Source organism: Myxine glutinosa, chromosome 1 (genome assembly GCF_964187855.1).
Source record: "Myxine glutinosa chromosome 1, kmMyxGlut1.1, whole genome shotgun sequence".
Taxonomy (NCBI): domain Eukaryota; kingdom Metazoa; phylum Chordata; class Myxini; order Myxiniformes; family Myxinidae; genus Myxine; species Myxine glutinosa.
In genome coordinates, this window is record NC_136261.1 from 27,307,343 (window position 1) to 27,334,207 (window position 26,865).

Consider the following 26,865-nt stretch of genomic DNA (forward strand, 5'->3'; position numbering starts at 1 on the left):
ATCATCATTGCATTCTTCTCGGCAGTGTGCATATCAACTAGACAAGTGATCCTTGCCATTGTTGTCATCAAGAGAATACTCTACTTAACATCAAGGCCATGCAGCCACTACTAGGGGCTGACAGGGTGGCTGAGAAGCACGCTCGCACATGCACAACTACAAGATCCAGTAACGTGGCGAATAAAACAGCTTCGTGGGCAGCATTGGTGGGAGGGAGAGGGAGTAGCCCGTGACTTGATGGGTTTTGCAGACCTTAACCCGTTGAGGGCACGTGCACACAGGGAGGGAGGCCTGAGATTTGGTGATACCGAGTGGAAAGAGGGGGGGGGGAGGGGGGAGGCTGAGATTTGGCGGACCAAATTGGAAAGGGGCCTGAGATTTGGCAGACCAAAGTGGAAGTGGGGCTTGAAATTTGGTAGGCAAGAGTGGAATGGTGCAGCTGAGATTTGGTGGAGCTGAGTGGAAGGGGGAGGGGCTGATATTTGGCATACCCGAGTGAAAGGGGTGCCTGAGATTTAGTGGAACAGAGTGGAAGGTGGGGCCTGAGATTTGGCAGACCCCAGTGGAAGGGGGGGGGGGGGCTCCCTCTCCTTCTCCCCAGCCTCTTCTCCTCCTCCTCCCCCAGCCCCCCTCTCTCCCCTCCTCCCCCTCCCCTCATTCCCCCCTCCCCTCTCCTCCTTCCCTCCCCCTCTCCTCGCCTCTCCTCCCTTCCCCCTCTCCCTCCTTCCCTCCCCCTCTCCTCCTTCCCTCCCCCTCTCCTCCTTCCCTCCCCCTCTCCTCCTTCCCTCCCCCTCTCCTCCTTCCCTCCCCCCTCTCCTCCTTCCCTCCCCCTCTCCTCCTTCCCTCCCCCTCTCCTCCTTCCCTCCCCCTCTCCTCCTTCCCTCCCCCTCTCCTCCTTCCCTCCCCCTCTCCTCCTTCCTCCCCCCTCTCCTCCTTCCCTCCCCCTCTCCCTCTCCTCCTTCCCTCCCCCTCTCCTCCTTCCCTCCCCCTCTCCTCCTTCCGTCCCCCTCTCCTCCTTCCCTTCTCCCTCTCCTCCTTCCCTCCTTCTCTCCTCCCTCTCCTCCTCCTCTTCTCCTCCTCCCCCCCTCCTCCTCTCCTCCTCCCCCCCCTCCTCCTCCCTATCTCTCCTTCCCTCCCCCCTGCCCCCCCTCTATCCCCACAAACCCCAAGCCATCAACCCCCTCCTCACAACCCCAAGTCCTCACCTCCCCCTTCCAACCCAAAGGTATCAATCCCTTTCCAACGCAAATGCCATTCTTTTCAGTCGTTTACAATTAGGCTAAAAACATCCTGTATTTAAACGTGAGTAACAATAATGACCGTAAACTCTATTTGTGATTTCACGTACACTCTAACTACACTACCAGACGGTAATTTTGGAAGTGAAACAAATCAAATAGAGAAGTCAAACTACGCCTATGCCTGACATTATATGCTGTGTATTGTATGTACACATCTTTTTAAAATGCCTTACGAGCAGAGTTACCTGGAAAAGAAAGTCAGTGACGTGTGTGTAGTGTGCTTTTTATACAGAGGAAGGTTGGTGCCCCTTGGGCACGCGCAGTCTAAATCTGATACTTTGCTAGAAACTTTACTTTAGTCAGGTTCACTGTTTTTTCGTTCAAAATTTTTGGAGATTAGCAAAACTATACATTTTTGAATATTCAGGGCATGAGGAATCCAAAAATTAATGTTGGCATTTGCGTAGACACCTGCATGGCCGCCATTTTGGATTTTCAAAATGGCCACCATGAAATAAATAATTTGCGCTATCTCGGCTTCCAGTCAACAACAACAACAACAACAACAACAACAACATGCATTTTAAGGCCATTTTGAACCCTGGTGTTGAGACCCTGGTGTTGGGCTAGCGGCTAGGGTGCCGGCTTAGGATCCTAGGATCCTGGGTTCGAATCCCGGTCAATCGCTGAATTAACGCCAGGGGGGTTGACTCAGCCTGTTCATCCTTCCGAGGTCGGCAAATTTGAGTACCAGTTCACTGGTAATTCCCTGCTTGTCGTTAAAGGCGGCAAAAAGGGTTGGCGTCAGGAAGGGCATCCAGCCGTAAAACATTGCTTCAAAAAGGGGACCGAAAAACAACAACAACCACAGTTCTCGAAAAAAGGCCAACCCCCGCTTGCGGGGAAAAATGGCCTCCAAAGGTGGTTTTTTTTTTTTTTTTTCCCCCCTGCAAGAGCGGGCCTTGTGGTCCCCATGACAATCTTCTCCATTTTGCCCTATTTTCTGCATCTCTCCTTGTTAACCCCCTTGCCCGCATTTCTTCTTCCACCATCTTTAGCCAAGTCTTTCTCGGTCTTCCCCGTCCTCTACTTCCTTCTACATTCATTTCCATCACTCTTCTCAACCAGTCACTTTCATCCTTCCTCAACACATGACCAAACCATCTCAACCTGTTCCTCTTCACAGTATCAATCACAGGCTCTATTCCCATCATCTTTCACAATTCATCATTTGTCTTCCACTCTCTCAATGATACTCCGCACATCCACCGAACCATTCGCATTTCCACCCTTTCCAACCTTCGTTGCTGCTCGACGTTCATTACCCATGTCTCACTCCCATAAATCATAACACTCCTCACACATGCAGCATACACCTTTCCCTTCAGCTTCAACGACACTCCCCTCCTCATCAGCACGCCACTCAGTTCCCGAAACTTCTTCCATGCACATCTCACTCTAGCAACCGTTGCCGAGTCTGATCCACCTTCTCCATTCAGCATGTCTCCGAGGTAGCAAAATGTTTTCACACCTTCCAGCTTCACGCCGTCTCCAAGATCCAACTCAACATTTCCTCCATCTGCAGCTCCCTCTGTGCACACCTTACATTTGAATGTAGCTACCACCACTGGTTAATGATCCTCTCAGACCACTACATTTTTGATGAACCCACTCAGCGCACATTGTACATTTAATGGAGTTCACTCCGACACCCTTCCTGCACACAGCACATGGCCACCTCCCAGTTATTTCCACCTCACCACATGCTTTACCACTTGCCATCACCTTAGTCTTTCCTAGAGTCCTGTATAAAGAGAGTTGCGCCATGCGCTGACCCGAGATTTCTGGTCACGTGATTTCGTGGCGCCATTTTGTGTCTAACTTCACCGTGCGTGAACGTCAGCTTGGTACGGGAATGTTGTTTATTGCCAAACAAAATGACTGGTTGTTCTGATTTTGGTTGTTCAAACCAATCTGGGAAATATAAGATGTATAGATTTCCAAGTGATAAAGTCAGAAGACAAATTTGGGAAGCGAAAGTCAGACGAAAGAGCTGGAAAGCGATCGACTCCTCGAGACTCTGCCAGGTAGGCCCACGCCGCTTGATGATCGATGTTCAAAAGCAATTCTATCTGCTCGGTTTTTTTTTGGTTGTCTGTCCGTTGAAATCCCTTTTAAAGGGAAGTGATTTGTGTTTGTTTATAATCTTCAAGAAGCTGACCAAAAATGCATTTCCGTGGGAAGAACCCTGCTCAATTTTTTTCGGGTAGTCCTAGCAGACCGCATATTGTCATTGATTGATGAAATGTCCCGGTACAGTGACATTGCCTGGTCTGCGGTTGGGTAGTCTGCGGGCAATGTCACTGTACTTTTTCAGAGGGAATCAATTTTGATTTTATAGGGGTGGGAAACCCATGGTCCGTTTTGTTTTCAGTTGTCTGTCTGTCCATTCAAAACTTATTCCGAGGCAAGTTATTTTTTGGGTTTAAAATCTTTAGCCTAATCGGCAATCATAAAAGCAATTTTAGGGGGGGACCTGCTCAATTTTTTTGCGGGTTGTGCAGCCATCCATACGTCCAAAATTTGATGAGTTATTGTTTGCTTTGTACAGTGCTCATGCGTCTTGTGGCATATTTGCTCAAATATTTCCCACCCCAGGATTTATGGCCAAATTGTAGTGATGGAAGATTTTGCACATTGGACAATCCCTATATATTTAACCTGGTGACAGCTATCGTTCCCAAAACATACAATATATTGAATATAAATGTCGATAAAACTAAAGTTGTACACTATAGAAATATGGCAATACCACGTACAGAATTTGTTTTAAGTGTGTTAGACTATATGTCGGCTGGAAGTCCTACACCGGAATTGCTCTCGGCACTCTTTTAAAAATATTGGATATGCCCACACTCCTTTCTAAAAGTTATTAAAATTCAGAGAACGACAGCATTGGTTTGTCTTACTTATAATGTTAACTCTTATATGCAGTGTTGGCTTGTAATATGCATTGCCATACCACTTTTAATATCACCACACAGCTCTTTTTCACGGCAATAGCTGAGTTTTTGACAAAACAAATATCACCTGCATGTAATAATAAGACTAAATATGTGTAGTAAATTTTTTTTTAGCAGGTTTAGAATATATCACCCCATATCGCGAATGTACATGTATATCTAATCCGACACACTTAGACACAAAATGGCGTCCAAATTTGAGTTGACACAACTCTATATACAGGGACTCTAGTCTTTCCTATATTCACCTTCAGACCTTTTGTCTCCATACATTCCTTCCACTTGTTCATCTTTTCCTTCAGTCCATCCATACTTTCCGCAATCAACACCAGATCATCTGCATACAACAACTCCCACGGTAAACCCTCCTTTACGTTCTGAGCCAGCACCTCCATCACAGCTACAAATAGTAGTGGACTTAGTACCGACCCCTGATGCACTCCCACCTTCGCCTCAAACTCACCACTGTTCCCGTCCTTCATCCTTCCAGCTGTGCGCGCTCTTTTGTACATTGCCATCACTACTCTGATCAACCATTCCTCCACTTCTAGCTTCCTCAATGCCCATGTCACTACTTCACGTGGAACCCTATCGAATGCTTTCTCCAGATCAACAAACCCAAGAAACAACTTCTTCCTCCTCTCCATGTACTTCTCCTGCAACTGCCTCACAATAAAGAGCGCGTCTGTCGTGCCTCTTCCTGGGATAAATCCAAACTACATTTCGTCGATCTTCACCTTCTTCCTTATCCTCCTCTCCAACACCCTTTCCAATACCTTCATTCCATGCTCCAATAACTTTATCGCTCGTACGAGCCACACTCCAGAGGGTCACATTTCCCCTTCAATAGAGGGACGAGGGTACTCAGTTCCCAATCCACTGGAATGCGGCCTTCTTTCACCACCAGATTACAGATCTCTGTCATTCTTTTCACACCCCAACTTCCTGCTGCCTTCAACATATCTCCCACAACTCCCGTCGACCCTCCCGCTTTTCTACTCTTCATTGCTTTTATCGCTTCCTCAACTTCCTTCTCAGTTATCTTCTCTGCCGGTCCTAAAACTGGGTTACTCTCTATGTTGCCATCCCATTCATTCTCTGTATTCAACAGCATTTCCATATATCTTTTCCATCTTCCTTTAATTCCATCTGGGTCGACAACGATTTGTCCCACTTCATCCTTCAAGCAACTCACCCCCATCACATCACACCTCTCTTTCGCTGTCTGCTTTGCAATCCTGAATACTGCTCTCTGACCTTCAAGTCAACCTAGAATCTTATTTAAATATGCTAATCCTATGTTTTCTAGGTCAAGAAAACCATTGGTGGAATCATTAGACTTCTAATCCAAACACTTGCTTCACTTTTAGGACTTTCCAGATGACACTCAGGACAGTGATGATCTGTGAAAGCATATTCCTGAACGGTATAGACCTCGTAGATCCTGTGTATAGGACTTATAGTTCAATCTGATACTACCTATAACTTCCTATAACAACCTATAACTTCAAAGGACTTGCAATATCATGTATTATGTCATAGAGTTATATCACAAATATAAAGACAATGGTTTTCAATTACCTTTGTTTGTTGTTTTTCTATATTATCCTGAGCACTATTTTGAGGCCTTTATTGGATTCCTTGACCCAGAAAACATAGGATGAGCATATTTAATTAGGTTTCTAGATTGACTAGAAGCCGAGATAGCGCAAAATATGTATTTTATGGCGACCATTTTGAAAATCCAAAATGGCGGCCATGCAGGTGTCTGCAAATGCCAACATTGATTTTCGGATTATCCATGCTCTGATGATTCCAAAAATGTACAGGTTTGCTGATCTCCCAAAATTTTGAACGAAATTATATTTGTTAACATAGTGAACCTGACTACTTTGCCAGCCATACCAACAGCCAACAGGTAGTCACATTCGGTCCGTCGTCCTCACTGGCTACCTGGGAACTGGGAAGGGATCATTGACGAGAAAAATAATTAAATCATCGCCCCTTTTCAAAAAAATGAAACTCGTACCTTTGCCGATTTATTTATTTATTCGTGATCAGAATAGCGAAAAGCATTTCATACCTCTGTGCGTGGACATCAGAGTACACGTGTCGATCGTTCCCCAACCCGCCATGATTTCCACACACGACGTCGAATTCCTTTAAATATTGCGTCCTGCACGTTATTACTCTGATACTCCCACCCGTCCTATAATGTTATCGTCAATCAGTTACCCGAATGAAATATAATCTCATTGCGAGGAATTGTCGCATTTGGTTACAATCACGTGACTTACGTGACAAGTTAGAGTCGAACACCTGGACCTGACTAAACGCGCCAATCGATGTTCCGCTGCGATTTACCAATAAAACCATCTCGGCTGCAGCGCAACTCCAAAAAGAGAATATTTCAGTTGAAATGAACCAAACAGACCGATAATATTATATACTGTAATAACAATGAGATTATTAATATAATGAAACTCCCACGAACCTTCGTACGCGCGAGCCTTGCGCGCCTGCGGGTTCTTCGATGATCTCGTGACTCGTAGTCGTAGCTCATGTAGTTTATGAGGAAAAACATGAAGATTTATCAATGTTTTTTTTTTATAATGGAAGTGGAATTTGTGGTAAATATACATCTAAAAAATAACATTTGCTTTAGCAAAGGTCTCGAGGTAGAATAAAACATTAAAAAATACCCCCCCACCCCCGGAGAACTATACTAGTTCTTATTCTTCCGCTTCTTCTTCTTCTTCCCTATCCTCTTATTATTTATTTTAACGCTATAATACTAACACCTTTTTTTTGTGGGGTCGGCCTGGAAGAAATTGGCTCGAATCTTCACGAGATGGCAGGCGAGGGCTGGAATTCGACTCGTACTAGTTAGGACTGGAATTGGTTCATGTTGTCACTACTACTACTACTACTACTACTACGTCCACCAAGGAATCCTAGCAGCCAGGACGCCAGTTTAACGTCCATTCGAAAGTCTATTAATGAATCACACTGCTTGTGAAACGCCGGGATTCCTCGTTTAATTATAGCTGGGTCGGGATTTCGAACCAAGAATTACACAGCCTAGAGGGGAGTGTGTGGATCTCTAAACCATCCTACCAGCCCCAAGAATCTAGATTAACAAACACAAATCATTGAACCCTCCATTACATGTCTCATTGTAGTTATGTTATAATTCATCCACAAGGAATCCATAACTTCTGCATCCAAATGTCGATTTCATGAGTTATTATAACGTTCGGCAGCAAAAGCAAAATCGCCATAGCGATTTGTTAACATTGCAGCCATGATTTGACTTAAATTCTACAAATTGTTATCATTCTTCAACATGTATCGTCCGTGTCTTTTATTTATTCGGTTTGATTTCTGCCTTGATTGTTATCCGACGGTGTGGTGGCATAGGCGGTGTAATGCGTCTCTGTCGACGTTTTATTTATCACTTTTGTTCTCTTTGAAGCATTATTTGATATTAAATTTTGAATAAGCGATAAAGTATAATATTTTTGGTTACAAAACCCTCACTCCTTCATTCGCTAAATTCAAAAGACAGAAAAAGGATTCGATAAATCCGGAAACCAAGAAATAATTAAATGCTCAGGACGCGCACATGGGATGGCCCTACCAGAGGTGTTGTTGACCGCGGTGGGAGGCGATGGAACTTGTGGTGTTCGTGCTTGGGCACTACCTTCAGCCTTACCCCTCATGGCGTACCGTGGCGGCAGCACGGCGCCTCGTTCAATGTGCGTGCTGCGCGGGGAGTACGTTCTGGCTGCGCAGGCTGGGAAGCAGTACATCAATGTGTGGGAAACGCAAAGAAAGGTGCGCGACAAGTTGTGTACCTCGCAGGTTTTATTTGACTAAAACAAACAAACAAAAATTCTTTTGTGTGAAATGTCCTGTCCATCAACACCATAGCATAGGCATCGGCATACACCCACGGAACATCCGCGCAATGTAAAATTTGACAAAGTCCGCAACTTTCCTCCTCCTCCCCCCCTCCCCTCCTCTCCCCTCCTCTCCCCTCCTCTCCTCTCCTCTCCCCTCCCCTCCTCTCCCCTCCTCTCCTTTCCCCCTCCCCTTTCCCCCTCCCCTTCCCCCCCCCCCTCCGCTCCCCCCCTCCCCCTCCGCTCCCCTTTCATCCTCTCTCCTCTCCCCTCTCCTCCTCCCCCTCTTCTCTCCTTACCTCTTCCCTCTCCTCCCCCTCCTCTCCTCTCCTTACCTCTCCCTCTCCTCCCCCTCCTCTCCTCTCCTCCTCCCCTCCCCCTCTTTTTGCTATTTTTGCGACTCGCTTGTTATCCAGCTGATTGGTCTGAAACTTGACACATCATTACAAGACAGTAGCTCACATAATCAATCGGGCTTAGATTTTTTGATTTCGGATCAACCCCCAAACTTTGGATCCCTACTCATCCTTTATTTACCAACCGATCTCTCGGAAACCTAATACAGCCCTTCTACTCGATGGTCCGCAGGATCACTCGGTCTTGGATTTTTTGATTTCGTTTCAGGCGGCCTCCCAGGACAGAGGGGGCGGGGCGGGGGGGGGGGTGGGCAGAGTCCTCCCAAATCAGCAGAGGTCTGAACTACAACCTCAATAGGTGACCAGCCTGCTCGGGGATATTTTTCTGGTTGAAATTGTGCGTGGAGTCAGGTGAGTTGTCCATCCAATGGAATGTTCACACAAACAAACCACATTTCAAAGATGGCCTCCAAAGCCCGGCATCACCTGGGCATCCTCCATCGTACAGTCCTTCCTTGGGGCACACCTGAACTCCAATCCACCTACAAGGCCTTCTTCAACCGTAGCTTGATGAAGTACTGCTCTCACCTTTGGTCTGGCTCCATTGCCTCACATCTTGTTCAGTTTGACACCCATGGAGACCAAGGCTTTCAATATCGTTGGAATCTTTCATGATGACGCTGAGTCTATGGGCCTATCACTTTGCCACCACGGACAGGTTTGTGGTCTCTGTCTTCTCCCGTATTATTTCTGGTCTTGCACCACCTGTTTTTTTTTTCTGTGCATTGTACCCCCAGGTTTCTGCACGGCACACACGGTCCACCATCAACCCCCTTCTGGTGAAACTACCTAAATCCAAGATCATTGCTCACCTCCACTGATTCATTCCTTCCCCCCCCCCCCCCCCCCCCCACCTGTGGAACCAACTTCCACATTCCCTTCAATGTCATTTTTCCCTCCAGGTCTTCAGGACAGCTGCTCACCACCATCTCAGATCCTCCCCAATCCAAAGCATGATATTTTCTACCCTCGTTAACCCCAATCTCTCCTTCCAAATTTCCAGTTTTCTTTCCTGAGAATTTCCTTCTGTATCTACGTTGTCCACCCCATGCATCCTCTCCTATCCCTCATTTCTCCCCACACCCATTATATGTTCAGATCTCCCTCTATTTTGTCATTCAGACCTACTGTTGGTCCCCCCCCCCCCCCCCCCTCTGCTGTTCCTATTGGCCTGATCCGTGTCGTTCTATTTCTTTCACAAGCCTCGACTATGTATCCAAAAAAAGTTCCATGGCCAGATAATATGCACCCAATAGTTTTGAGGGAAGTGGCAGAGCAGATAAGGGAGATGTTAATGGATATCTTTATGAGCTCACTGGAGTCAAGACACGTATCGGAAGATTCAAGAGTAGCAAATGTAACAGTTATTTAATGAAGGATCCAGAGAATAATTGGGGAACTGTGGACCTGTTGGTTTGACTTCAGGAAGGTGTTGGAGACATTAATTTGGTACCAGATGAGGAACCATTTAAATAAATACAAACTAAATAACAAAGGGAGGTTGTGTTTAACAAATTTATTGGAGTTCTATTAAGCAGTTTCCGATTGGGTGGATGAGGGAATGAGTGTATATGATATCATATCTAGACTTACAGAAGAAATTGTGTGTGTGTGTGTGTGTGTGTGTGTGTGTGTGTGTGTGTGTGTGTGTGTGTGTGTGTGTGTGTGTGTGTGTGTGTGTGTGTGTCCGTGTGTGTCCGTGTGTGTCCGTGTGTGTCCGTGTGTGTCCGTGTGTGTCCCCCATAGTGTGTCCCCCATAGTGTGTCCCTAAAGCCGGCTTTGCCTAACCTCACCCTCTCCACCCCCCACCCCCTTCCCCCAAAAAAGAGCAAACGAAGAAATTTTTTTTCCATTTTTTTTTAACACTCTAGTGATGTTCCTGAGCCTGCCTCACTCCTTCCCCACCTCCTTCCTACCAATGAAATCACATCGTTACCTCATTCGATTTAATTTGGTGTTGGTGTAAAGTAGGTATGATTGGCCGAATAGCCTCCTTCACGTCAAATGTCCTTGTTATTCCTTGTTATTGCTGGAATTGAGTGTCTCAGATGATCGTGTCCACATTTTGGTGTCACACAGGACCAGCTACAGCAGAAAGTGATTTGTCCTGGTGTCGTGACGTGCTTGGTTGCCTCACCAGACGGTCTGCATATCGTCGTGGGAATCGCTGAGAGCCTGTATGTTTGGGAGGTATGATGTTCCAGCATTTGCAACAATTGTAACTCATGTGAATTTGCAACTCGTTGATAAAAGTTGCCCGTTTGTGGCCGATTATATTTGGTCTCCGATCTCAGTGTCGGGTGAGGAAAAAGTGTTTTTCGTCATAGAATGCCCTGGATGTAGAAATCTGATTTTTATTTTGATGTTATTATTATTTAATGACTTCTTTGATATTTATTATTATTTAATGACATTATTATTTAATGACTCCTGTCCGAGCCCTGATATCTGATTTTTATTTTGATGTTATTATTATTTAATGACTTGATATTTAATATTATTTAATGACTCCTGTCCGAGCCCTGATATCTGTTTTTTATTTTGATGTTATTATTATTTAATGACTTATTTGATGGGTTGATTTGTTTTGTTAAAGGTACTCGTGGCCATGAAAGCATTCTATTTATTTGGTACCATGCTTTTTTGCCACACCCGTATTTAAACAACTTGAGAATTGACCAAGAGGTAAGTCATCTTGTAAAACTTGCATTGAGGAAGCAGTGATTGTTGACAATAAAGCAGATAGAGTAAGATTGTACCATGTCAAACCTCCTGTAAAAGGCGAGGCCGTGTGAGGACGTTGACACAAACGTCAAAGACACACGGAAAAGTGCTATGCGCTTTCCAAATAATCATAATAAACTGTTTGTTGAGTGCGTCACAAGCCATGTTGGCAAGGTTGGCTGCAGAGCCCTGGAGAGGGACAGAAGACCTTTTATTGGGGACGGCCTGGAGGATGGCCCCACTTTCAAGCAGCCGGTGTCAAATGAAAAGGACCCACCATGCATGAAGGTAGCCCCAGAGTTGATGAGAACCGTGACCATGTGGAGTGCATCCATTGGATATGGGCCTTTGGAGAGGCAGCATCCCTCAATTTGTTTGGCCACCTGACCTCATCGCCATCCTCCCGCCCTGTGCAACACCAGCCTGCACTGGTCATACTGGACCCACAATCGGCTCGTGCCTTGCTGAAGTCCTCACCTGTGTTCCCCATTGTTGTGTGACATAAACATTGATCATTATTTACTCTGCCATACTAACCTGTGCTGTGATGTTACGGTTGTCCACCGTCTGAATAACTCCGTACGAACGGCGAGTCTTTAAAGACCGCGATCACCTTTCGTACAGTGAACATCGAACTGGCTTCAGGTCCAATGCCATATTACCGTTACTAATGAGGTTAGCGTTTGGAATATGGAGTCGGGCGGCAGTTACTTAACAGATATTAATCAATTGGCCGAGTCGAATGAAAATACTTGCTGCGTTCTTATCTCTGGAGCCTAATCATTTGATTAACGAATCATCAGTTGTCATCTGCCGCTGTCAGGACAGACTGGATGAGTCAGAACACTAAATTATTTTAAGCACATATTTACAAGAGCTATTCACAGGGAATTCACACATAAATTCACAAGGCAATTTATTTACAAGGCAATTAACATTTCCACTTATCCCCAAAATGACTGTACCCACTCTCTGATTCCTTATATAGTTGCTTAATACTAAATATGGCATGAATCGCACATCCGGGTCAATGCAATGAGAGGTGTAGAGAAGAGAGAAAGAAAGAAGATGGGGACCACTCGTGGCCTGGCACAAGACCGAAGATGCTAATGAGAGCAACATGGTAACTAGAACGGGCACTCGGTAGAGCGCATACCTTCGCCGCAGCTACTGTTCTGTACTTGGCATGGGAGTGTAGGGAACAGAACAGTGAACAGTTTGGTGCTGATTTCATGCAAATCGGATAAGAATTGACCGAGTTATGACAAAAAACGCACATTTTGCAAGGTCGTGACCCCCCTGACCTTTGACCCCCAACCGCTAACAAGGGTAATGTCTTCACTGGGTCATGTCGTATATCACAAGATCGGGCATTGAATTCTGAACATTTTGGCATTAGTTGCATGCCAATTGGATAAAAATTGACCGCGCTATGGTAAAAATACGATTTTGACCTTTTCGTGACCTTGACCTTGACCTTTGACCCGATTGCTCCCAAAATCTAATCAAATGTGTCCCGTATAATAACCAATCATCCCACCAAATTTCATGCAATTCGGTTGAATACTTTTTGAGTTATGCGAATAACATACACACACACACACACACACAGACATACAAATAAATACACAGCGATCAAAACATAACCTTCCGCTTTTGCGAAGGTAATGAGGGCAAGATGGGTATCGAGAGCAAATATGGTGACAAGCAAAGATAAAGTGTTGTGTCTTCTCTCTCTCTCTTGAGGACTGCGACTTGATTCCAAGACCATTTGACTCGTGTGTACTCACTTTTTAAGGCATCTTTTCCCCCTCTTCCGTCTGGGCCCCAGAAAATCTCCACCGTTTTCATGGGAGTGGAAAGGGAAGGGAGGGAATTCTGACGTCTCACCCAATTGGCATGTCCGAACCCTGATATCTAGTGGTGTCCAGGTGTGATGTTTTGGGATGCCAGGTTTTGGGGTGGGGTCAGAGTTAATGGTGATTGATTGTCACCTGCATGCAGCGTCAACAGGATCTACCCCCAGATTGGTTTGAACCAGTTATAAGGGTTTCAGTAGAGGACGTGAAAGAGTTTTTGTGCTGTGAGGTGCGTGAAAATGGTTGGAGTAGGGTGTTCGAGTTAAAAAGAACATCCTGTGCCTTCAGAAAGTATTCATACCCCTTGTCTTTTTCAAATTTTGTTGTGTTACAGCCTAAATTTAAAATGGATTAAATTGAGATTTTTTTCCTGCTGATCTACACATAATACCCCATAATGTCATTAAAAAAAATTCTAGAAAATTTTACAAATTAATTAAAAATGAAAAGCCGATATGTCTTGAGTCAATAAGTATTCAACCCCTTTACTATAACTCTCCAAATTGAGCTCAGGTACATCCAATTTCCATTGATCATCCTTGAGATGCCTAGATAACTTGATTGGAGTCCACCTGTGGCCAATTCAAATGATTGGACATGGTTTATAAAGAACCACACCTTTCTATACAAGGTCCCACAGTTGACAGTGCATGTGTCCGTAGAACTCCGAGATAGAATTGTGAGGAGGCAAAGATCTGGGAAAGGGTATAAAACAATTTCTAGAGTTTTGAAAGTTCCCAAAAGCACAGTGAGCTCCATCATTAGGAAATGGAAAGAATAGGGAACTACCCAGACTCTTCATGGAGCTGGCTATCCAACTAAACTGAACTACCGAGCAAGAAGGATCTTGGTTAGATAGGTGACCAAAAACCCAATGACCTCTCTGACAACTATAGAGTTCCTTGGCTGAGATGGGGGAACAGTCTCTGCAGCACTTCACAAATTTAGGCTTTATGGGAGAATGTCCAGAAGGAGGCCTCTCCTGAGAAAAAGGCACATGACAGCACACTTGGAGTTTGCAAAAAGGCACATGAAAGACTCATGAGGCAAAGATAAGCTCATGAGATGAGATGATGATGATGATGATGATGATGATGATGTCACGAGAGCATGAGGCAAAATATTTTGTGGTCTGATGAGATGAGCATTGAACTATTTGGCCTGAATGCAAAACGCTACGTTTGGCAGAAACCAAGGACAGCTCATCACCCATCTAACACCATCCCTGCCATTCAGCATGGTGGTGGCATCATCATGCTATGGGGATGCTTTTCAGCGACAGGGACTGGGAGACTTGTAAGGATAGAGGGAACAATGAATGGAGCCAAATACAGGCAAATCCTTGAGGAGAACCTGCTTCAGAGTGCAAGAGACCTTGGATTGCAGCGAAAATTTACGTTGCCACAGGACAATAACCCCAATCATACAGCTAAAGCAACACAGGAATGCCTTCAGAACAAGACGTGAAAGTCCTTGATTGGCCCAGCTAAAGCCCAGACTTGAATCCCATTGTGAATCTGTGGAAAGACCTCCACGATTGCTGTTCTCTGACGCTCCCCATCCCACTTGACAGAGCTTGAGAAAATCTGCGAGGAATAATGGGAGAAACTCCCCAAATGCAGATGTGCAAAGCTGATAGACATACCCAAGAAGACTCGAAGCTGTAATCTCTGCTAAAGGCGCTTCTACGAAGTATTGACTAGGGGGGCTGAATACTGAAATGGGCTGAAAATTAGACATTTGTGTTTAACCTTCAATAAAGTTGTGACTTGGCTTGGCTAACCCCCGCTCTAGTAGGGAAAATGGCCTTTAAAATGCATGTTGTTGTTGTTGCTTCAATAAAGTTGTGAAAATTTCTAAAAACATGTTTTCACTTTGTCATTATGGGATATTTTGTGTATATTGGCTGTAACACAATTCAATCTATTTTAAATTCAGGCTGCAACACAACAAAATATGAAAAAGTCAAGGTGTCTGAATACATTCTGAAGATGGTGTATATGGACTCCTTTCTAACATTCGCAACGCATATCTATTTATATGCAGTGCAATGCTCTTAACAGCAAATACTCTGAAATAATTAGTTTTATACTAAAGATTAATTATTTTACCCCCTATAAGTCAAAACCACAACAATATGTTGGACCATACTACATGAACCTGCAGTCCTGCACCTTGCTGAACTATTTGTGCTGTGTTGCATTGATCTGTATGTGCGCGATGCTGGATGAAGTTTGATTAACATACCTCTTGCTGTACTGAGCTGCAATGTCCTCCATTGATTTTTGATGTATTGTATTGGTGTGGAGATGGGTTCAACTCTTCAACCACTCTCTCACCGTAGGTCATTTGCCACTCCTGGTTTGTTCCGTTGGACTTTCTAACTTTGTTCCTCCCATACGAGTGTTTGGACGTGTTTGGACGTAAGATTTGGTTTGCCATCTCCGTACACCCATACACTCTAGCTGATCAGAAGTGCAGAATCAAAGGCTATGCAGATAGTTTTATCCCTTGTGCTGTCTCGTTCTGGAATTCACTACGTATAATGTGCTTCCCATTATCCTATGATCTACTAAGCATTACGAGCAATGTGAAGCATTACGTGAAGGGATGTGAAGTTAATGTGAAGCATTACGGGAAAGTCTTCCTGCATCTTTGAGGTTTAATCACATTTTACCTGACTTCTACTTCCTGTGTCTTGGATGTTTTCTTTTTTAACTCAACTGGACTATGTCCAGCTGAGTTTTTGTCGATACCCAGTGTCCGTCGTCCGTCCGTCTGTCTGTCTGTCTGTCTGTCGTCTGTAAACAATTCGACGTCTACGCTCTAGAAATCACAAATATCGATGAAATTTGATGAAACTTGCTATGCAGCATCTTTAAGACATAAACTAGTTTGGAATTGCATTCCAAGCCAAAATTCGTTCGTTGCACGCCAAAAAATAGGCGCGGCAGGGCGGCCATATTGAAAAATCAATTTTTGTTGATATAGACCAGTTGAGTTCAGGTTCCCTGGAACCTCGTTTCTTTTTCTTTTCTTTTTCTTGCTTTATCCTTATCTTTATCTAACCTTCCCATAGCCTCTTACATACATAGAGTGGCTTTATGCTTTGTTTGGGGCGATTTCCATAAAATAAGTCAGATGCTCCCATGTACTGTATTGAGTTTAAATAAGCCATGGTATACTTTTCTGTACAGTACTATATTCCATTATCTACTTGGAAGCATTCACAACACACACTCTGAAATTTATTTCAAACTTGTCTCCTTCCTCAAAGATGTGGTGGCACCTTGTGAAGTCGGTCTCTTGTGTATACTCACTTCAAATGGCACCGCAGCTGACTGCTCATTAGAAAGCCCAATGCCTCAGTTCTGTGTTTGCTTCCAAATGTCGTGTAACCAACCCTCGCTCCCTGTACTTGCCCTCCCCTCTCGTATCCATCTGTTGTCTGTCATTCTCAGCTGAGAAGGTGGAGAAGTTTCTGTGGTGCAAACCCAGACTCTGATTCTGCGAAAGGCCTGATTGCATCAGCAAACATGTCGTGTAAAAATTTGCTCTGTGGCCTTTGCCCATCCCCTTTCTGCTTTGTTTGCCCTATCCTTTGTTCTAAGTCATCTTCCATCCACTTGGAAGTCATTCAACATCACCATTATATAAACATGGTGAATGAATGAATGAATGAATGATCGTTTTAAGGCCATTTCCCCGCTAGAGCGGGGGTTAGCCTTGCGGGCCCCATGACAATCATGGTTCCCTGTTTGAGGCAATGTTTTTATGGCCGGATGCCCTTCCTGACGCCAACCCTTGGTCACCTCTTACGATGCGCAGGGATACGGTGTACCTATTCTAAATCGGGGTACACACCGTGATCATTCATCCCAGCAAGCTGGTACTCGATTTGCCGACCTCGGAAGGATGACAGGCTGAGTCAACCCCCCTGGCGTTAATTCAGCGATCGACCGGGATTCGAACCCAGGATCCTAGGATCCCAAGCCGGCACCCTAACCGCTAATCCAACACCAGGGATTATATAAACATGGTGCAACAAGCATATTCCCTTACTTCCAATCACAAGTCCTGGGATCCATAATCACAGTTGATATCAAATTATTGCTATTTTCCCCTCTTTCCTGTTGCACGTTACATTTGTAACGTTCTCGTGCTGTCCTCTAATTTTTCATCCAAATCTCACTGACTTCAACTACATCATATTTCTCACTCTATACTTCAGCTTCAAGCTCTTCCTTCGTATTGTTGCGGATATGGCTCCTAGGGGGTAATTGAACGTTAACATAGCTTAGTTATATCGTACTGGACTGAGTGTTTAAACGCACACATAAACACATATTGACTGTTTAGAATAGACGTGGTCATTAAATGTCGTCATAGACATGCGTCACTAATTGGTATAGCAAGAAACGTGAAACGCACCCCAGTGTGTCTCCAAAATTAGATTACATCCTGTTGTACACCGCACCTTTCCTATGCCATCTCCAGGCATTGCAAAACGTCATTGCCGGGCACCGAAGGGGGCTCGGCAGTGACGCACGCTGAAAGATAGTACTCAGTTTTCACTCTGGTTGTTGTACACCGCTCCTTTCCTATGCCATCTCCAGGCATTGCAAATAGTCATTGCCGGGCACCAAAGGGGGCTCGGCAGTGACGCACGCTGAAAGAGAGTACTCAGTTTTCACTCTGGTTTCTTTCTTTCTTGTTTGTTTGTTTTCTTTCTTGTTTGTTGTACACCGCTCCTTTCCTATGCCACCTCCAGGCATTGCAAATCGTCATTGCCGGGCACCGAAGGGGGCTCGGCAGTGACGCACGCTGAAAGAGAGTACTCAGTTTTCACTCTGGTTTCTTGTTTGTTTTCTTGTTTCCTTGGTTGTCCGGACGATATCTCAGCCATCCTTTGAGCTAGGAAGCTGAAATTTCGGCACAATAGTGAGCAAGTCCTTTGTCAAAAACGGTATTTTTTGTTTTTTGATTAATCAATTAATTGAGGAGTTATTTAATTATTAGCGTTTAATTAAGTACTTATTTAATTAATTAAATTTCATTTCTCTTCTGACCATTATTAACTCAGGCACCTTTTGAGTTAGGAAGCTGATATTTGGACATGCCAATGACCAGGTGATTTGGCTGCAAAGGATATTTTTGATTTATTAATTAATCAATTAATCGATTAATTATTTAATTATTCGATTAATGACAAAAAAATTTTTTTTTTTTAAAGTTACAGATTCTGATGAAATAGTGGTAGTTTATGTGTTCTCTGACCAAATTGATTACCAATTTAATTTTTTTATGATTATTATTTATTTATTTTCATTATTAATCATTTATTTATTTTCTTTCTCATTTGGCCAATATCTCAGGCACCTTTTGAGCTGGGAAGCTAATATTTGGACATAAGTGACCAAGTGATGTGGCTATTGTAGTGAAATCGTATCCGTACTGAACCCGGGTGGGGATGCTCGCTGCTCGCTGTCATTGTTGTCCCCACTAGGGGCGTGACTATAAGACCCGTTACTGTGTCAGTGCTCCGAGACTTCTCCCTTGTGACATGTTACATCGGTAGCCTCGTTAATGGTACGCCTTTATAGAATATCTAGCTTGCTTGCATTGACTGATATGAATGGCTTTATGAGATGTCGCATCGTATGCTTATTGTGTATTTCCACTTACAGGAATGATGTGATGATCTAAATGCAATTAAACCAAACCGTTGGACTAAAAGTTGTGCGGACCTGAATGGTTTTCCACAACACTTAATTGCATTTAAGATCTGCTGACATGGCTGGCAACAAGACGTTGACGGTGTCCATTTTCAGCGCCGACCCACAAGCCACGGACGGAGGCTTGCAACTCAAGCACTGGCTCAAGCAACTGGAGCATCTCTTTAATGAGCCTGATACCGCTCCGACGCCTGCCGCGAAGCTGGCAATATTACACTCAAAAATCGACTACCGGGTCTACCACTCGGTCGCTCAATGCACGACGTATGATCTTACCGTCGCGGAGCTCAAGCGGCTTTATATAAAAGAAAAAAGCCCTGTGTATGCGCGTTATTTGCTGCAGACGCGACGGCAGCAACCCAACGAGCCTATGGATCATTACGCCCAGGAGCTCCGGCAGCTCATGCTGGACAGCGCCCAGCCACGGACTCCCGAGCAGGCTAAAGATGACCGACTTTTAGATGCCTTCATAGCAGGGGTCTCCTCTCAGGAACTACGTCTCAAACTCTTGGAGAAGACCGACCTGACCTTCGCTACGGCGGTTGAGCAAGCGACGGTGTATACTGAAGCGCGGATGCAATCGAACGCCTATGATCGCACGCGCCTTTTGGCGGGCACCTCACTACACGCCCGGCCGGAGAGGACCACTGACGAGGACGTGGATCCGCCTGCTGAACTCCGGGATGCTCCGGAGGATGACCCTACCCTGACAGCTGCCGTTACGACCAGCAGACCCAAGGCCTTGCGCGGGGCCGCATGTTTTTTTTGTGGAGGGCCTCGTCATGCCCGAGTCGTGTGTCCGGCACGTGACGCTATTTGCCATTTGTGCTCGCTAAAGGGACATTACGCGAAAGTGTGCAAGAAATCGGCACGCGGCTCGCGGCCCTTCGACACGCGCAGCCGCGGTCGCGCAGGCGCGGCAACCTTGAACGGGCTTGTAGCAGAACCCACGAGCCCAGCGCCTTACCCGTCTTCGAAGGGGAGGGCCTCTCGCTGCGGCCCGCTGGGCGCTCAGACAACCTTGACTGGCGCCACCGGAAAGCCACCACCGTCTCATTCTCCATCGGGGACAAAGGCCGCGTCCTTGGCCAAACCTCGAGCCACGCAAGGGAAGAAACAGCTTTCGAATACTACGGAAGCCTTCTGTCAAAGCGACCAAACGAAAAAGGCGATTTCGAATACTACTACGGAAGCCTGTTGTCAAAGCGACCAAACGAAAAAGGCGATTTCGAATACTACGGAAGCCTTTTGTCAAAGCGACCAAACGAAAAAGGCGATTTCGGCTACAACGGAAGCCTTTATCTGCCAGGAGTGTCAAAAGGCGATGTCAAATACTACTGAGGCCTTTTCTCATCGGATTTTGAATCGCGAAACACCGGAATGCTGGGGAAAGCCCTCTGATGACGATAATGGATTCCCCATGGTCAACGCAGACTCCGGTCACGATCGCAAAACTGCTGCTGGTGTAGGATCCACCCGCGAGGCTGGTCCGACCCATTCGGGGGGCTCAGTCCCGCTCCCAGCTGCCTCGTCTGGCCTGGCTCAAGCCCTTATTCCCCTTATGGTTGAGGGCCATTGTGTTCAGGCCTTGGTGGACACCGGATCTACGGATAGTTTTATCGACCAGCGACTTGTGCTCAGGCATGGATGGCGGATCGGGCGGTCTACACGACGGATCTTCATGGCATCCCAGGGACTCCGGCTTAGCACAAAAGGGGAATGCCGATTGAAACTAGTGCTAAAGGGACGGGTTTTCCCTGATGTACACCTTATGGTTTTACCCGCGTTATGTGCTGATATTCTGCTAGGACACGATTTTCTTAAGCTGCATGGACGTCTGGTAATGGAGTTCGGTGGGCCTGACACTCTTGTTGTGGGGGCGGACGACGCGCTAACGGTGTGCGCCCTAGCGCAAATGGACGTCCGTCCGCTATCGCTGTTCCCCAATCTAACCTCCGACTGTACCCCTGTCGCGGTAAAATCGAGACGCTACTCCCGCGCGGACATGCAATTCATTGCGGACGAAACGACTCAGCTCTTGAAAGACGGCATCATAGAACCTAGTAGGTCACCGTGGCGTGCCCAGGTCTTAGTGGTGCGCAGTGAGGCCCATCGCAAACGCATGGTAATCGACTATTCCCAAACGATTAACCGCTTTACACAGCTGGATGCCTACCCCCTTCCGGGGATGGACGCGCTAGTGCAACAGGTGTCCCAGTATTCGGTCTATAGTACTCTCGATCTCCGTAGTGCGTACCACCAGATCCCTATCTCTAGGGCGGATCGTATCTATACCGCTTTCGAGTCGGGGCAGCGGTTGTACCAATTTACACGATTGCCCTTTGGGGTGACGAACGGGGTCGCTTGTTTCCAGAGGGCCATGGATGACCTCGTTGCGCGGGAGCACTTAACCGATGTTTTCGTCTACCTCGATAACCTTACGGTTTGTGGATATGACCAAGGGCACCATGACGCTAATCTGAAGCGCTTCCTTGAGGTCGCGCAACGGTATCACTTAACTATGAACGAGGATAAGTGCCGATACTCCCTACGCACCATAGATCTTCTGGGGTACACCGTGACCCATGGCTCTGTCTCTCCGGATAAGGAACGTCTGCGACCTTTGCTCGACATGGCCCCTCCCTGCGATCGGGCTTCCCTGAAACGCGCCCTTGGGCTGTTCGCCCATTACTCCAAATGGGTGCAAAATTTCTCCGCGAAACTTCGCCCCCTTGTGGCCTGCGACACCTTTCCCCTGTGTTCGGCCGCATTGACGGCCTTTGAAGGACTTAAGACCGACATCGCCCGAGCCGCCGTAGCAACCATTGACGAGAGCGGCTCGTTCGTCCTCGAAAGTGACGCCTCGGATCAGGCCATCGCGGCGACCCTCTCCCAAGGGGGACGTCCCGTGGCTTTCTTTTCACGGACTCTTACCTCCGCTGAGCGGCGGCACTCGTCCGTTGAAAAGGAAGCGTATGCGATCGTCGAGTCTATTCGGCGATGGCGCCCGTACCTACTCGGGCGGAGCTTCCAAATCATCACGGACCAGCAAAGCGTTGCGTTCATGTACGACACCTTACACGCCCAGCGCATTAAGAACGAGAAAATCACTCGCTGGCGTATCGAACTCGCCGACTTCTGTTACACCATCAAATATCGCCCAGGGAAGGATAACCAGGCCGCCGATGCCTTATCGCGCCCCACTACATGTGCTGGTATCACCTCGTTGGAGGGCCTACGGGTGCTGCATGCTACTGCGGGCCATCCCGGCGTAACGCGTTTCGCTCATTTCGTGCGGAGTGGGAATCTCCCTTACTCGATTGACGATATCCGCCGTATCTGTCGCGACTGCGCTATCTGCGCGGAAATCAAACCGCGTTTCTATAACCCCCCTATGGGGACTCTGGTGAAGGCTACACGCCCGTGGGAACGCTTGGCGATGGATTTCAAGGGCCCTTTGCCGGTGTCGAGCGGCTCTCGCTATCTGCTCACTATCGTTGATGAGTACTCACGATTCCCCTTTGCTTATATGTGCGCGGACATGACTGCTGCCACGGTGATGCGTTGCTTACAGAACTTGTTCTCAATGTTCGGTTACCCGGCCTATGTCCATACCGACCGGGGTGCAGTCTTCTTGTCTCAGGAGGTGCGCGGCTATCTACTCCAAAACAACGTTGCGTCTAGTTACACCACGCCGTATAGACCCCAGGCTAATGGGCAGATCGAACGCTTCAACGGGATTATCTGGAGGGCCGTCATGCTCCATCTCCGGACCCACGGCCGGGGCCTCGATAAATGGGCTTGGTCGCTACCTGCGGCGTTGAACTCAATCCGGGCACTCCTGAGTACGGCAACTAACCAAACTCCCCACGAGCGTCTTTTCCACCACCCCAGGAGCTCGGGGTGTATACGGTCTTTGCCCAGTTGGCTCGCTGGGCCCGGGCCGGCCTACCTTAAACGGGCAGTTCGCGCGAGCAAGTACGACCCCCTTGTGGACAAAGTGCAGATTCTCCAGGCTAATCCTGAGCATGCTCGTGTGATGACGTCTGATGGTCGTGAGACTACTGTCTCCGTTCGTCATCTTGCCCCTTGCGGGGTCGACGACCTTAGTAGGGAATCGGACGGACCAGTCGAACCCGTCTATGAGACTATGACCTCTCCCGACGCTCCCATCGCCGACAGTCCACCGACCCTCCCCCCGTCGAGACTGCCCGGGTCCGACGACTTGGCGTTACCCCCTTCATCACCCGACCCTGTTGACGCCTCTGACACCGGGGATACAGGGTTACGAGACGCCGTACCCGGGGAATTTCGAACGCGTGCTGGCAGAGAAATTCGCCGCCCGGCCCGCTACGGTTGGGCCGACTAATACTCCGCGCCCATGCTGACGCTCACTCGCTTTTAGCCGCGCGGCCGTATAATTCTGACGGGGGGTGAATGTAGTGAAATCGTATCCGTACTGAACCCGGGTGGGGATGCTCGCTGCTCGCTGTCATTGTTGTCCCCACTAGGGGCGTGACTATAAGACCCGTTACTGTGTCAGTGCTCCGAGACTTCTCCCTTGTGACATGTTACATCGGTAGCCTCGTTAATGGTACGCCTTTATAGAATATCTAGCTTGCTTGCATTGACTGATATGAATGGCTTTATGAGATGTCGCATCGTATGCTTATTGTGTATTTCCACTTACAGGAATGATGTGATGATCTAAATGCAATTAAACCAAACCGTTGGACTAAAAGTTGTGCGGACCTGAATGGTTTTCCACAACAGCTATCAAGGATATTTTTGATTTATTGATTAATCATTTCATCTATTAATTATTTATTGATTAATCGATTAATAATTATTTATTGAGTAATCAATTAATTATTTAATTTTTTATAAATGACTTATTTAATTAAATTTCTAAAAGATACATCTTCGGATGAAGCACTAGTGGTTTAGTTATGCGATTGGCCAATTGATTATGAAAATATTTTGTGATAATCTTTTATTGATTTTAATTATACAATTAATCAATCAATTAGTGTACACCTCTCCCTCCCAATGCAGCCTTAATGAGCTGCACTGCGGTATTGCCGGGCGCCGGAGGCGCCCCGGCAATGCCGCGCTGCAGCATATTTAATTATTTGGCATGGGGCGGTGTACTTTGAATGTATGTGTACTTGTTTTCTTTCTTGTTTGTTTGTCCGGACGATATCTCAGCCATCCTTTGAGCTAGGAAGCTGAAATTTCGGCACAATAGTGAGCAAGTCCTTTGTCAAAAACGGTATTTTTTTTTTTTGATTAATCAATAAATTGAGGAGTTATTTAATTATTAGCGATTAATTAAGTACTTATTTAATTAATCAAATTTCCTTTCTCTTCTGACCATTAACTCAGGCACCTTTTGAGTTAGGAAGCTGATATTTGGACATGCCAATGACCAGGTGATTTGGCTGCAAAGGATATTTTTGATTTATTAATTAATCAATTAATCGATTAATTATTTAATTATTCGATTAATGACCAAAAAAATTTTTTTTTTTTAAAGTTACAGATTCTGATGAAATAGTGGTAGTTTGTGTGTTCTCTGACCAAATTGATTAATAATTTAATTTTTTTATGATTATTATTTATTTATTTTCATTATTAATCATTTATTTATTTTCTTTCTCATTTGGCCAATATCTCAGGCACCTTTTGAGCTGGGAAGCTAATATTTGGACATGAGTGACCAAGTGATGTGGCTATCAAGGATATTTTTGATTTATTGATTAATCATTTCATCTATTAATTATTTATTGATTAATCGATTAATTATTTATTGAGTAATCAATTAATTTTTTTATTTTTATAAATGACTCATTTAATTAAATTTCTAAAAGATACATCTTCGGATGAAGCACTAGTGGTTTAGTTATGCGATTAGCCAATTGATTATGAAAATATTTTGTGATAATCTTTTATTGATTTTAATTATACAATTAATCAATCAATTAGTGTACACCTCTCCCTCCCAATGCAGCCTCAATGAGCTGGACTGCGGTATTGCCGGGCGCCCCGGCAATGCCGCGCTGCACCATATTTAATTATTTGGCATGGGGCGGTGTACTTTGAATGTATGTGTACTTGTTTTCTTTCTTTCTTTCTTTTCTTGCTTTCTTGTTTGTTTGCCCGGACGATATCTCAGCCATCCTTTAAGCTAGGAAGCTGAAATTTCGGCACAATAGTGAGCAAGTCCTTTGTCAAAAACGGTATTTTTTGTTTTTTGATTAATCAATTAATTGATGAGTTATTTAATTATTAGCGGTTAATTAAGTACTTATTTAATTAATTTAATTTCATTTCTCTTCTAACCATTAACTTAGGCACCTTTTGAGTTAGGAAGCTGATATTTGGACATGCCAATGACCAGGTGATTTGGCTGCAAAGGCTATTTTTGATTTATTAATTAATCAATTAATCGATTAATTATTTAATTATTTGATTAATGACAAATTTTTTTTTTATTTTAAAGTTACAGATTCTGATGAAATGGTGGTGGTTTATGTGTTCTCTGACCGAATTGATTAATAATTTAATTTTTTAATGATTATTATTTTTTTTTTTCATTATTAATTATTTATTTATCTTCTTTCTCATTTGGCCAATATCTCAGGCACCTTTTGAGCTCAGAAGCTAATATTTGGACATGAGTGACCAGGTTATGTGGCTATCAAGGATATTTTTGATTTATTAATTAATCAATGTATCGATTAATTATTTAATTATTCGATTAATTACTAAAAAAAAAATTTTCCCCCCAGTTACAGATTCTGATGAAATGGTGGTGGTTTATGTGTTCTGTGACCGAATTGATTGATAATTTAATTTTTTTATGATTATTATTTATTTATTTTCATTATTAATCATTTATTTATTTTCTTTCTCATTTGGCCAATATCTCAGGCACCTTTTGAGCTGGGAAGCTAATATTTGGACAGGGCAGTGACCAAGTGATGTGGCTATCAAGGATATTTTTGATTTATTGATTAATCATTTAATCGATTAATTATTTATTGATTAATCAATTAATTATTTAATTTTTTATTAATGACTTATTTAATTAAATTTCTAAAAGATACATCTTCGGATGAAGCACGAGTGGTTTAGTTATGCTATTAGCCAATTGATTATGAAAATATTTTGTGATAATCTTTTATTGATTTTAATTATACAATTAATCAATCAATTAGTGTACACCTCTCCCTCCCAATGCAGCCTCAATGAGCTGCACTGCGGTATTGCCGGGCGCCAGAGGCGCCCCGGCAATGCCGCGCTGTCGGATATTTAATTATTTGGCATGTGGGCGGTGTACTTTGAATGTATGTGTACTTGTTTCACCTTTATTTCATGTTCGTACCTTGGGATTCACTGCTAAATGTGCTTTAGATGTGTCCGTTAGGCCCTCAGCCAAAAGTGTTAGTGGGAAAGCAAGGCCCCACCTAGTCGAGCCTCTGACATAATCAGCTCAACCAAGCAGCACTGCCATACATACAAGCAGAAAGTTTGGCTGATTAAGAGGGTGGCAGAGGTATACACACTTGTCTCTAAGCTGTCTAGCCTGTGATAGAATGTCAGCGCAGCGATAAACTGTCGTCTCAGTGTTTCATATGCAAGGCGAGGCATCCCTGTGTGTGCGCTCTATCCATTTTAACTGCCGATTCTCAAACAAGGAAGCAGCACATACCATTTTAAAAGTGTTTGCTATGACTCGGCCGGGGTTCATGCCGACCTCCCAGGCTCTGAGCAGATGCCCTTGGAACATTAAGGTGATCGGCATACCAAAGAATGGTAGCTGGGAAGATGTTACATCTCACCGAGCAACAGAAGCTTATTGCAGAGCGATGTGTGAAGCCAGCATCATTCCATTGCCTTGAATGAAAACGGTGATTGCATCACCAAGGTAAGTATCTGAAATGGTAGAGGAAGTAGCCGGCG

The 26,865-nt window shown here is 45.1% G+C and overlaps 1 protein-coding gene across 2 annotated transcripts in view; it reads left to right on the forward strand.

Annotated features, from left to right (window-relative positions):
• Positions 1 to 7,836: 7,836 nt before the first annotated feature.
• Positions 7,837 to 26,865, forward strand: part of WDR18 (WD repeat domain 18) — a 77,647-nt gene continuing 58,618 nt past the window's right edge. Inside the window, exons 1-2 of one of the 2 annotated variants that reach the window (XM_068108817.2) lie at positions 7,837 to 8,101; positions 10,662 to 10,772. In XM_068108817.2, the coding sequence (XP_067964918.2) occupies positions 7,895 to 8,101; positions 10,662 to 10,772 (318 nt within the window). In that variant the 5' untranslated portion in view covers positions 7,837 to 7,894. The remainder of the gene's footprint in view (positions 8,102 to 10,661; positions 10,773 to 26,865) is intronic. The other variant, XM_068108827.2, reaches the window with a different exon arrangement.